Raw genomic sequence first — 13,974 nt, 5'->3', positions numbered from 1 at the left:
AAGGGCTTGTTATTGAACAAAAAAAAAGATCCTGAATGTTTTTCTTGACATAATTTCAGGTGTTACTCTTTCACTAGTAGTTATTTTCAGCACATTTTTGGACATGTTTTTAAAGAATTACTCTCGAAATAGCTCGGACAATTGTCGTTATATGTGTTTTCTTACATTTTCATTTCTCACTTAAATTTCTATGCACTGTAGGTTTCTATGAACTATATTTGGGACCTTTATTATGGTCTCGTCCTGTGATGTCATATGTCTGCGCCGCGCTCCTGCGTCTGAAGAAAGGTTTGTGTTTTTAAGAATTTAAAAAGTGCTTTAATCGATACAAACTATTCATGCATTTTAATAGTTTTGTAAAATTAATTAATGTTTATTGCATCTAACTATGCTAAATTTAACATTTATGAACGTTATTTGTTGGGTACGTAAAGCGTATTCACATGAGTAACAGAGAAGCTGGCTTGACACTGAAAGTCTACACATATCTAATCTTTTGAGCATATCTGATATTTTTTGCATTCACTTGAGACACGACTGGTATACGATATCTGTGTTTACATAATCATTGTCTTTTACATAATCTATATCCAAAACTATTCTGTTGCCGATCGATTTGTAAGTGGCTGTAACATTTTTTGTTATAATTCACGTCGGGTGGCCTTGTTTATTTGACAGTATGGACACGTTAAAAACTGCCATGGATATTTGTAGATATAATAACGGTCATTTCCGTTTGTTATTTTAGTAGCTCGGAATAATTCATATTTAAATTAATGAGAGAGAGAGAAAGATAATTACCTGCGTGCGTCTGTATCAGTGAAACTTGTTTGCAAAAACAGTACGTTATCCCCTCAATGGTGAGAATTAGTCAGTCGAGGGACGATGAAAACCAACCAGGGGCTGCCAACCTTTTGAGTTTAGTTTGGAGTGAGAATTATGGAAAGTGGCTGGGGGGTGTAACAAAAAAAAAAAAACAACAACCAAAAAACCTTGCCTCCGAATAATAAGTGTATGATTGTCAAAACATTTGGTAACTAAACAGAATAGTGATTTAGTTTACTGCCTTATGCTGCCGGTTTTATTAATACTTGACAGTTTCACAATTAAATTCATGATATATCGGTTAATTTGGATAAATATTAAGTTTGTGTTCATTTTCCCTCATCTAATGCTGTAAGAATGCAGAGCCCTGTCAGCTGATATTATTATTAAAAGGTAAAATTAACAACTCAAATTAAATATGGATTTTTAATTATAATTACAATCTTGTAATATTTTTGATTTATAAATGGTGCACATATTTAGCAAACTGCTCATCAATAGCTAATTTTTCTAGCCAACTATATGGTCATTAAATGGCTTTCCTGAGGTAACTGTAACGTTTTGAGACATTGTTCTGTTTTATTGACCTCTTCCCATTGTTGAAAAACACTTATTTGGTTGATTATGTATGAGGCATATACATTTCGGTAAGTTGACTTTCAGTAAATCTTAAACATGCCTTCTGATGTACATTTTTGTGTCTATTTATGCTGCATTCCAGGCAACCCGTAACCTGTGTTTTTCCAACCTTCAACCCGTGAAATTGCACTGGAATGGCAGTCAAACCTGTGACGTCACATAACCCGCGAAACAACAATGGCACACCCTATGGATGCCGTGATTATGGAAGTCGTACATTAAAAAAACGAATCGTTTATTAAAATAAGGTATTGCTCTAATGTTATTTATCCGCAAATATTATGCATTATCAGCAGCTTTTCTAGCGTTAGCTAGTTTTCAGTCCATTGAGTGATATTAAAAGAATATATTAATATCAAATACACAAATAACATAAATAAAAGGTATAATAGCTTCTTTAGTCTCTTTTTCTCCTGTTTCCCTCAAAATAAATAAGGAGTAAGCACCTTTGCCGATATAATTGGTTGTAAAAGAGCAAAGAGTTATGCTTTGTTTACATCTAGCTACCACAATTTCTTGCTCTCAGGCAGTTTGGTGTGACTTTGCCTGGAATGCCTCAAAGTCGTGGTTTGGAGTTGTAAATTGCGGGCTAAAAAAACCTGCCTGGAACGCAGCATTAGTTAATATTGAGGTGAATATTAAGTTACACCCCTTGAAACAGATAATTCATGCCAGAGGGGTAATATCAGTATAGGAAAAAATGCTTTCATTTCTAAATTATGACATTTTTGATGTAGAAACCATACTAACAATATAAGTACACCTCAGAAAATAAAATAAAAAAATCCATGCCATGGGACCTTTTAAAGGGGCAAATATAGACGTGATCAGAAAGTGCTCCTAAATTTTTGATAGTGCTCCTAAATATTTTGTATTATAAAAAAATGTTAGCATAGAGCCCTGTGTGTGCTGAGTGCAAGTGACGTGAAGACAAGACCTTCTGTTTCGAGGCTTTGGAAGTAAATCATTTAATAACTTTTGAGGCCTTTTTTTTTGCTAAAAATCTTTATAAGAACTAGTTTCCTCTTGCAGTTAAAATGTGGACATTGTCTTTTATGAAGCGTAACTCATACTTCTGTTAAAGCTCTGTCAAGATAGTTTAGTTAACCTTTTAAAGCTATTTGTTTTAATGAAAGTGTAATTATTAAATATGTATCCAATAACTATGACTTGTGACTCTCTTACCAGTCTGCTGACTACTGAACTAGGGAGCTGATTGAGATGCACCCAGAGATTTAGGTAGGGTTTTGTCTTTTCTTTCTGTTAATTATTCTCATCTTCAACATGACAGTGTTCGGACACACAAAAAAACTCCTGGTGAAGCAGCTGAGATCCACGCAACACTATTATAAAGATGGCGCTTATTAAAGTGGAGAGTGAAGAAATGAGGATTGAAGAAGTATTCAGTTTGAAAGATACTGAGGAACAAACAGGTTGGTTTCATTCTCAAAACTGAACTCAAGTCATTTGATCCGCATTAAAATGTCCAGCTCTACAGAAATGAATGATATTTTTAAAGAACATCATACAAGTGTCCTAATTATTTTATTTGCTATAATATTTTTCTTGTTAATTCAGTTTCGTTATCTGTGTCGGCAGTGTGCATTATGCACACCCACATCAACTATTTCAACATGAGACTTCTCTTCGAAAAGACCATAACCATTACAGATAAAATCTGTAACTATTAATTTACATACATATATCGTAAAACTAATCCTGTGAGACTGAGATGCTGCAAAAAGTGTTTTACATTTTTTAAAATTTTTTATTATTATTATTTTATTTTAATTTTTTAGGTCAATGTTTTGGCTTTGTTTCTTCAAACAAATGTTCCACTGACGGTAGTGAGATGGCCACTCAAACACTTCTGCTGGCTTCCCCGCCTGATGGCAGTTTAGAACACGATGAGCAATCCAGTCATTTATATATTTATCAGTGGTCTTAACCACTGCTACATAATTACAATAACCAGGGGCAATAAGTTTTAAATGGGTTGGTTCCGTGTTTTTTTTTCTAGGCTTGTTTGCGTTTATTGTTATTATTTACATGCCTTAATACCTCTCTTTTATTTTTTTTAAACGCCATGTTTTTCTTATATTTGACCTTTATTCCACCCCACGGTCTCCACTGTCCTTTGAACGGCATAGAAGCAGGTTTGCTTCCTGCCTCTATGAAGCCCATCCCTCTGAAAAACGCAATGGTCTTAGATTGGTTAGATGGCCAAATGTAGTTTCATGTATTTTTATTGGCTGAAGTCCCAAGCACAAGTTGTCCGGAAACGCCACGCCCATTAGGGGCATAAGTCACATCTGCGGTGACGGGTTTATGATGTCACCAACCCAGAAAGAAGCTTGTTGTAGTCCAAACCGGCAGTTTTTGTAGTCAATAAACTGCCATAACTTTAAAAGACAATATCTCCGTTTGCATTGAACTTTCAGCGTTGTAACTCTGCAGATAATGTTCATGCTCCAGCAGCAACATTACACACTAACTAAAGTTAAAAATGTGAAATCGCATGCAACCACCCCCTTTAAATAATAATAATAATATAAAAAGTTAATTTGAAAATAATATTTATATAGATCAGTGGTGGTAACAGATATTATGGAAGTTGCTTGATGCAGTGCATGACATGCAGATAACTTGATACTTTAGAAGATAGATTTTTGAGATACGTGATAGAGTATTGACATCACGTAACAAATCAGCTTCAAATGTAAAATTAAATTAAAAAAAGTTATTTTTTAGTTACATGTCACTACATTTCTGTCTTGCCACCAGCCAATCGCTGCATTGCTGATCGGGATTGAGTATTTATGCATCTGCCGTTTTCAGGGAACTCAGGAACACACAGTAATCTCAGACAACTTAATCCAGATATTTTAATCAAATTCACAAATTCATTTGAAGAAAAAGTAAAAAAAAAAAAAAAAAAATAGTTTAAAGGCCTGGAATTTCATTAAACAATATCTGCATGAACCCTTTTAATATCAGATTTTAAATTTTTGGGTGAACTAATCCATCAAGACCCTCAACGTGAGGAACATACTCTTAAAGGAACTTTTGAAACCGATGGATTTTTACAGAAAGACAAAGATTAGCTTGTGCATGATTGTGCAAGTTATCTCTGTTAATTCTAGCTAAATAATATAATTGTCTTAATAAAAAATACATATATTTACCGAAAAGAGATATTTTGGCACATACATTTTCTTAGTTACCTCACCGTTGGCAAGTGTCAGTGTAACCTGACCGTTTTTGTAACCCTGACTTCATTTTTGTAACAATTTAAATGAATTATTAAATGTATATTAAATATTCGGTACTAGCTCTGAACCCTTGTCTGACACCCCTGAGAGAAATCTCTTAAGGTCCTAAGCTTGTCCTAATAATTTAAACTGCCCACTAGGGCTGTGCAATTAATGGCAATCGCGAAACTATCGCGGCTGTGGTTTTATTTATTTATTTATATTTTAATTCAGAATACTATAGCTTTATTGTGTGGATGTTTAAGATGTTAAACCATCAGAGCTCACTCAGCACGTAGTTCTCTCACTGCAGCGAGCAGACACAGCGTAACAAATATGGTGGTGAGTGAATTAGGCTGTTAATGAATTATATGCATCATGCGTTTGGAGCTTTGATAAGCACTACGTTCCCATACGAACTGAAAAGACAGATTATCAGTGCAACATGGCTGAAGCCCAGTTTATTAGTGCCACGCAAATCGATGTAGAATACTCCAAAAGGTGATGAGATTTGCGCAAGCCGTTCATATCGTGCTATAGTAAACACATTTAAATAGTGTTTTGATAAAAATGTTAAGTAAAAAAAAAAATGTTGCGTAAAGTTAGAGTTTGACTTATTGAAGTAGAAAGTAAGCAACATGCCGTGCAGGTTTCTTTGTGGAAAAAACTAAGAGGTTTTACTACCCTTTACCCTTTGAGATGGCTGAAAAAAATTAATCTATATGAATTAAAGTAGGAGTGAATTCTGTTAATGTATCTCTTAAGGGAAATGACTGACTGCCTTGAGAAGAGTTGATGTCATCTTTTCTTCTTCCCTCAGTGTAACATTTTTCTAAATTTAACGTTACTGGGGAAATGGCTCTATTTCTCTTGTTCTATATACTCCACCTACTGACAGGGTTTTCATTTGGTCTGCAGTTTTGTTTGTGAAACTCAGACCTCGTTTATTTTTGCTGTTGTCATTTTTTTGCAAGCTAATACGAATAAGCTAATGTTCAAACATAGACTGTACCAAAACTACGCTCTTCAAAAATTAGATTTTATATTACCACTAATGGCAAATCAAATTTTAGAAAATTATCTTGTGATTTTTATATATATATATATATATATATATATATATATATATATATATATATATATATATATATATATATATATATATATATATATTTGACCACCCACTTGCATAATAATTCATTTAAGATGTATTACATTTCACAATGAATATAATTTCAAAGCAACGTATTTAAATTATATTCATAACTTTAATGCTGTCAAAAATAATCTGTCAACCAATTTTAGAATCAGCGCACAGTATTTATTTGTTTTTAATGAAACAAATGTTACTAGTGAATAAAAACACATTTACTACACCACAACCACAGAAGATTGAGCCGTATACAAGTTTAACGGTTAAGTTTATTGATTGTTATTAAGTTTATTGACCAGCAGCCATATCACTCTGTAGCCCAAGACCGGTGTCCCACAGAAGCTAAGCAGGGCAAAGCCTGGTCAGTACCTGGATAGGAGACCAACTGGGAAAATCTAGGTTTCTGCTGGTAGAGGTGTTATTGAGGCCAGTAGGGAGTGGTCTGTGTGGGTCCTAACGCTCCACTATAGTGATGGGGACACTATAATGTCAAAGAGTACTGTCCTTCAGATGAGATGTTAAACCCGAGGTCCTGACTCTCTGTGGTCAATAAAAATCCCAGGATGTCCTTCTGAAAAAAGAGTAGGGGTGTAACCCCGGCATCCTGGCCAAATTTGCCCATTGGCCCCTGTCCATCATGGCCTCCTAATCATCCCCCTCTCCTGATTGGCTTATTCACTCGGTCTCCTCTCCACCAATGAGCTTGTGTGGTGGGCATTCTGGCGCAATATGGCTACCGTCGCATCATCCAGGTGGATGCTGCACATTGGTGGTGGTTGAGGAGATTCCCCCCTTCCATGTAAAGCGCTTTGAGCGCCTTGAAAAGCGTTATATAAATGTAACAAATTAATTAATAATTAAGTTATGCCTGGAATTTAGGTTAGTAAACTATATTTTTTTTTATCTTGTCTGTTTTAAAGATTGTTTACAGTTGTGTTTATGAAGCTGTCAATACTATGTTATTTCATTGTAAAATACATTATGCACTTCTTGTGCACTGGCATGTTTGAAAAAAGCAAAAACAATTGCCAAAATCACAAATAAAATCGCAATTGCAATATTCATTAAAAAAAAAATGCAATATGATTATTCTGTCCATATTGCACAGCCCTACTGCCCACGGTTTAACAAAAAATTCTCAAGGTCTTGCACATTCTTTGGTCCACAATAAACCAGTTCTGGGTCAAGCTCTTATTGATAAAGGATTTGATAACTGCATTTTTGGATGGGTCCTTAAGAAAGCAAGTAGTTCAAAGTATGAGAAGAGTTTCTGAGATTTCAAGTAACCCCTCTTTCAGTTACTTAGTGCATATATGATCAATCATATGTGTTGGTTTTGATGCTTTATGCTGGTATTGATTTCTGTTGCTTGGTGCCTTTAAACTGGGGTTATCTTTTTTGTTTTTTACTTCAGACCTGATGGCACTGAAAGAGGAGAGTCAAGAATTGAATGAAGTGGAAGAAAAAAAAACGTGTGAGAAACTTCAAGATTTTATAATTGGAGAGAACTCGCAGTGCTCTCAAAATGAAAAGACTGCCTCACAAAAAAGAGCTCGGAAGACGAGAACTAAAAGTGATTTCACCTGCTTTCACTGTGGTAAAAGTTTTACTCAAAAAGGAAACCTCAATGTCCACATGAGACTTCACACCAGTGAGAAGCCTTTCACATGTCTTCAGTGTGGAAAGAGTTTCACACTCAAAGGAAACCTTAAAACCCACATGAGAAGCCACACTGGAGAGAGCCCTTTCACCTGCAAACTTTGTGGTAACAAATTTTCACGAAAAGACAGTCTTAAGACTCACATGAGAGGTCACACTGGAGAGAAGCCATACATATGCATTCAGTGTGGAAAGAGTTTTACACGTAAAGGAACCCTTAATACCCACATGAGAAGCCACACTGGAGAAAGCCCTTTCATCTGTAAACTGTGTGGGAAGAGCTTTACACGAAAAGAAAGTCTTAAGACTCACATGAGAAGTCACACCAAAGAGAAGCCTTACACATGTGATCAGTGTGGAAAGAGTTTCACACGTAAAGGATCCCTTAATTGTCACATGAGAAGTCACACCGAGGAGATCCCTTACACCTGCGAACTGAATGAAAAGAGTTTCTTACAAAAAGAAAGTCTTGAGACTCCTGTCAGAATTCACACTGGAGAGAATTGGTTCACATGTGTTCAGTGTGGAAAGCGTTTCGAGTGTAAAGAAAATCTTGATCAGCACTTAAAGATTCACTTAAGAGAGAACTGTTTTAAGTGTCATGAGTGTGGAAGGAGTTTCACTAACAGGAATCACCTTAAGAATCATTTAGTAACTCACACCGGAGAGAAGCCTTTCATATGCCATCACTGTGGAAAGAGTTTCGCTCTTAAAGGGAATTTCAAGGTTCACATGAGAATTCACACTGGAGAGAAGCCTTACACATGTGATCAGTGTGGAAAAAAATTCAGACATAAAGTAACCTTTAATTACCACATGAGAGTTCACTCAAGAGAGAACTGTTTTCTCTGTCATCAATGCGGAAGGAGTTTCACAGACAGTACAGAACTTGAGAATCATGTAATGAGTCACATTAAAGAGAAGCCTTTTATGTGCCATCTTTGTGGAAGGACTTTCATAAACAAAGCAAACCTAGATATTCACATAAGAGTTCACACTGGAGAGAAGCCTTTCATTTGCCCTCTGTGTGGAAGGAGTTTCACACGTAAAGGAAACCTTGAAGTTCATACGAGAGTTCACACTGGAGAGAGGCCCTTTATATGTCTAAAGTGTGGAAAGAGTTTCACGTATAAAAGAGACTTGAAACGTCATTCACAATGTCATTCTGGAAAGAAACTGCAGTGTCCCGAGTGTGGTAAGCGATTTAGAAAAAATAGCCATTTCAAAAATCACCTCTGCATCCACTCTGGAGAAAGGAGATTTAATTGTGATCAGTGTAATAAAAAGTTTCTTTTGCCATCACACTTAGAGATACACCAGAAAAGTCATGCATATGTGAGACCCTATTTGTGTTCCTTGTGTGGAAAGAGATTTAAATGGCTTGGCAATTTAAAATGGCACCAAAAAATATGCACAGTACAAAATTAAATTCTATTGTAATGTGCCGTCGCTCATTTATTTGATTCAGTTAAATACCTTGGAAACAATCATCAGATAAATAAACTTTATTCTTGCTGTGAAATGCCACAATGGAAATAAACGGTCAGAATAAAGAGTCAAACTGAACGAAACAAGATAATTGCACTGCATTATCTGATTCAACTTTCATTGAGTGAATCCACAGATAAATGTTAGAGGTCTGGGGGGAATTCAGTAATGCGTAGTATTGCAATATTTTGTTTGAGGATATTGTGTCCTTTTACCTCAGCGCTTATGAAAAAAAATCTGACTAAAGACTAATCTCTCAGACTAAAGCACAGTAACTTTCTCCAGGAACTAGTAGGGACTTTGGGGCAGTACTCTGTGTGTTTAGACTGCAGGGACCAATGTCTAAAAAGTTCCAGGTAAAAATGTCCCCCCTAGAAAGTCCCTGCTTGTGAGGTAGTACTTTTTAAAAAGTTCAATAACTTTTGAGGGGTGGGACCTGGGCGTTGACCATGGTGATTAGTTGTTCATGCAGCATTTTCATTGACTGCACACAGTTTTTTATTTCAACCACCATTTTTAAAAGTCTGTTGCGGTGCGTGCAGTAAGAGTTGTTTGCTATTTAAGCAGAAAAAATACGACCAATGGACTGGATAGCATAACAACAACGTTTCTTTCTGCGTTTTTTGTAATACTATGTTGAAGATAACTCTGTATTTGTTGTGGAAATCCTAAATACTCTGGAAAGCCAAACGACAATGTTCACAACACCATTCAGAAGTGCACACAATTCCATGAATTTCATCATCATCTCCAGGAACTGCGCCTGGATGAGTCGCTTCCAGCGCTACTTGATGAAGATGGTTGTCCAGTTTGATAACATGTCAATAAACTCTTCATTGATTGGCTTGTTGCCAATTTCTGAAAATTCAAAATTCTGTGTTGGGTGGGGAAAGAGATAAGAAGTGCATCAATTTTTGGTCCAGATCTTGTATTGACAATGCAAGAGTCCAACACTTTGGAAAGTCTCCTCCCGCACATCTTAAAGGATAATTTCGGTGAGAAATGAACCTAGGGGTAATTAACAGATGGTTACAGAGTAGATCGTTCTCTGGGATGCGTTTTCATGAATATCGAATGTAAAGAGTTTTATCTCTAAAAACAGATTAGCTTATCACGCTTATATAATAATTTAATCGCTAGTTAATACCACTAACAAAGCTCAAAATAGCCTCACACTAACACGGTAGCATAATGAGGGTCCCTACATGCAAATCGAAGCATGGAGAACTTTGTAAGTGTACAAACAGTTTAATAAGAATATACTTTATAAACACAGTACATTACGCATTTATGGACAGGCGCTATCTTGGAAATCAGTCTCAACCAGTCGAGCCATGAAAGATTAACAAGCGATTTAATTTCACTACTCTGTGCCCCATAGACAAGCGTTATAAGCAAATCTGTTTTTAGAGATAAAACACTTTACATTCGATTTTCAGGAAAACGCATCCCAGAGAACAATCTACTCTGTAACCATCTGTTAATTACCTGTTAATTATTTGAGTTTAAAGTCTGGACTCAGAGGTGCCAATTCATACGTAAAAATTATCCTTCATGCTCCCTCCCAACCATTATTTCACTTATTTCCATTATAACCTATACAATCTTGACATTGTCATCCTGGAATATGGTCATAATGTGTTATCCTACATGGTTTAAGAAATGAAAAGCTACACACACCATCAATTAGGGTTGGAAGAACTATTGCCAAACGTATTACATGCTAGAAACACAAAAATCACTGCAATAATGATTAAATCATTGACTCTTAAGCAGTTGCCAATTTAAATCCAAACAGCGCCTTTTTTCTTATTCTTTTATTTCTGGGCAGTGTATTGCTGTTTCACTTGCTATCGATGTGCTGAGCAGCCATTTTGAATTCTGAAGTCAGGGTTGTTGCAGTTCATCCTAGGGCTGCTCATTTATGCCAAAAATCCCAATCCCAATTATTTTGATCTATATTGAAATCACAATTACTTAACACAATAATTGTTGGGGGATTTGATCAATGTCTTATTTCATGATAGGAGTCATTTAAAGTAAAATTTCACAATTACCGTTACAAAAACGAATATTAGGTTAATTATAGGGATACTTCACCGCTGGAAAGATGAATGTGTATTTAAATTGGGTAATTTATGTATTAGAAATGTGAAATTATTTTAGAAGTTGGTGCATTCTAGACAGAGAAGCCAGCAAATGTATTTTTGGCTCATGTGGATGAAAGACAACAACTCCCAGCACTTGCTTCGCGGCCTTACAAGGCTACTCCGAAGCCACACCTTTCGGTTACATCACTTACCCGCCACAGCACCACCCCACAGTCATTTTCATTGTTATAGTAATACAATAATTTAGTTTGGTTAGAGAACAAATACTACAATTAAAAACTGAATGTGTCTGCTTAATACAGTGTGAGCCGAATCAGAGTCGCCGCACAGACCTGCAGGAGTCCGATTTTGTCCGAATGAGCAAGGCCACATAGTCGTTCACTCATTTATGGCCACATAGGAATTCACTGAAAACCCTTGCGTTGCGCTGACTGCTCCGTTATGTAGCTCAGGGGATGTAGCTCAGTGGGAGAGTGCATACTTTATCTGTTGCTTGAGTAAAAGGCACATGAAACGCAGCACCAGCTTCAAAAAGGAATTTAGGTAAGTGGTACAGCGCATGCTTCGCATTTATGAGGTCCTGGGTTTGGTCCCCAGCATCTCCAAGTAAAGTTATTGTTCAGTTCAAAGCTTTATCTGTTGCAAATTTCTCTGAGCCTAATTTATATTTCAAAAATAGCAACTAGCTGTAGTTCAAGGCACATGTGACTCAGCACAAACATCAGAAGGGGATGTAGTTTAGTGGCAGAGTGCATGATTTGCTTGGAAGAGGACTTGCGTTCAATCCCCAGCATATCCATGTAAAGTTGTAGAACTCTCAAGTAAATATATATTTTAAGCAATTTAAAACATCTTGTATAATATGACTAGCCGTTTTGTTTTTTATTGTATTTATATGATATTTGAATTGTTGCCATGAAAATAGCTTTGAATGCTCACATGGCATTAAATAAAATAATCTGAATCTGAATATATTTTTAGCAACTAAGGTCCTGGGTTCAATCCCAAGCATTTAAAAGCAACATGGAACTTTCCACTAGCCTGCAAGAAAACTTTCTTCAGTAAATCAGGGGATGTAGCTCAGTGGTAGAGGCCCTGATTTGCATGTATGAGGCCCTGGGTTCAATCCCCAACATCTGCAAGGATAGTTATCCTTCATCTCAAAGCTTTATCTGTTGCGCATTTCTCTCTTCCTAGTTTATATTTGAAAAATAGCCACTAGCTTGATTGCAGCTTGATTTCCGAATGACATGCAAAATTAGCTTTCATTCGAAAAAAGTACTTTGGACCAATGAGCAACAGTCCAGTGCTGCTTCTTTGTAGCCCAAAGTGGCTTGACCTGGGAAATGTGGCACCTGTAGCCCATTTCCTGCACACGCCTGTGCACGGTGGCTCTGGATGTTTCTACTCCAGACTCAGTCCACTGCTTCCATAGGTCCCCCAAGGTCTGGAATCGGTCCTTCTCCACAATCTTCCTCAGGGTCCGGTCACCTCTTCTCTTTGTGCAGTGTTTTTTGCCACACTTTTTCCTTCCCACAGACTTCCCATTAAGGTGCCTTGATACAGCACTCTGGGAACAGCCTATTCGTTCAGAAATTTCTTTCTGTGTCTTACCCTCTTGCTTGAGGGTGTCAATGATGGCCTTCTGGACAGCAGTCAGGTCGGCAGTCTTACCCATGATTGCGGTTTTGAGTAATGAACCAGGCTGGGAGTTTTTAAAAGCCTCAGGAATCTTTTGCAGGTGTTTAGAGTTAATTAGTTGATTCAGATGATTAGGTTAATAGCTTGTTTAGAGAACCTTTTGATCTAAAATATATGAAAGTTTAATTTGTATCATTACATTATGGAAAATAATGAACTTTATGACAATATGCTAATTTTTTGAGAAGGACCTGTATTTGTATCTTTCATTTTCTTGTGCTTTGATATAATTCTGCAACTGTCAGGTGTTGTTATTTGACAAAAATGTGTTTCTTGTATATGTAAACATAATAATAATGATTAATAAACTGTGGCACAATGTGAAGGGGGAGTAGAATTAATGCTTGCATCACGTTTAGTCGATAAAACACTTCCGCAAAGGATACTCCAGTGTATCCTCGCTCATGACTCCTCAGGAAGCCTCCTCCATCCTCGCCTCCTCGCGGTGCAATTAGAGAATTGAGATCTCCTACAAGATGATTGAGCACCATCGGTTTCCGGGTCATAGGATGGAGGACGGAGGAGCAAGGAAACGAGGAGGGATATTGAGAAGCACCCCAGCAGTCAAACTAAGTGTAAAACAACACCTGACAGTTGCAGAATTATAGCCTATCAAAGCACAAGAAAATGAAAGAAACAAATAGAAACTAATACTATACAACGAATAAAAAGCAGTTAATAACCGGAATTCGTTGTTAATAATAGCTGGTAATATTGATTAAAATATGGACAAATGTGGTATTTTGTGGAGCCTAAAGCTTATAATATAAATAGTTCTCTAATGTTCAAGAATCCCGACTAAATCCATCATTAATTGACGCCGCTTTGAAGTGACGTTAAAGGGAGCTAGGATATATCATTTCACTTGATTCAATTCCTCCGTCCTCGTGTCTTTTCCACGCGTCTTTCCCAAGGCGCAAGGAAAGGAAGCTAGGAAAGGAAATGAGGATGCACAAATAAGAATTGGGAAGCACCCCTTGTCGACTGAGGAAGCATTCTTCCTTTCTTTTGGACACCGGAATCTTGGATGGTCAGGTGAAAAACACTGAGCGTTTTGTCTCTACAGTAAGTAAAAGCAGAATGTGAGGCGTCCTTGCACACTAAGCATGGTGTATCATTCAAGCCTGGAATTCTAGACATGGTGCTT

General features: G+C 36.7%; 1 protein-coding gene across 5 annotated transcripts; it reads left to right on the top strand.

Annotated features, from left to right (window-relative positions):
* Positions 1–239: 239 nt before the first annotated feature.
* Positions 240–9,984, top strand: LOC137048846 (zinc finger protein 84-like). Of its 5 annotated transcripts, none has more exons than XM_067427159.1 (4): positions 241–288; positions 1,547–1,712; positions 2,653–2,897; positions 7,283–9,984. In XM_067427159.1, the coding sequence occupies exons 3-4, from the start codon at positions 2,819–2,821 to the stop codon at positions 8,953–8,955; spliced, it is 1,752 nt and encodes a 583-aa protein (XP_067283260.1). In that variant the 5' UTR covers positions 241–288; positions 1,547–1,712; positions 2,653–2,818; the 3' UTR covers positions 8,956–9,984. The 5 variants fall into 5 exon arrangements, with proteins under 5 accessions (XP_067283261.1, XP_067283260.1, XP_067283257.1 ...); XM_067427156.1 differs by having other exon boundaries at positions 2,756–2,897; positions 7,283–9,983; XM_067427157.1 differs by lacking the exon at positions 241–288 and adding an exon at positions 388–540 and having other exon boundaries at positions 2,756–2,897; positions 7,283–9,983.
* The last annotated feature ends 3,990 nt before the right edge of the window (positions 9,985–13,974 follow it).

The sequence above is a fragment of the Pseudorasbora parva genome, chromosome 20 (genome assembly GCF_024679245.1).
Source record: "Pseudorasbora parva isolate DD20220531a chromosome 20, ASM2467924v1, whole genome shotgun sequence".
NCBI lineage: Eukaryota > Metazoa > Chordata > Actinopteri > Cypriniformes > Gobionidae > Pseudorasbora > Pseudorasbora parva.
This window is presented reverse-complemented; position numbering and strand designations above follow the sequence as displayed.

Bases quoted from the DNA above. Each gene is read 5' to 3' on its own strand.
- LOC137048846 (XM_067427160.1), top strand. From the start codon at position 2,819: ATGGCGCTTATTAAAGTGGAGAGTGAAGAAATGAGGATTGAAGAAGTA. The intron at 2,898-7,282 runs GTTGGTTTCATT...TTTTTACTTCAG, and splicing joins AGATACTGAGGAACAAACAG to ACCTGATGGCACTGAAAGAG.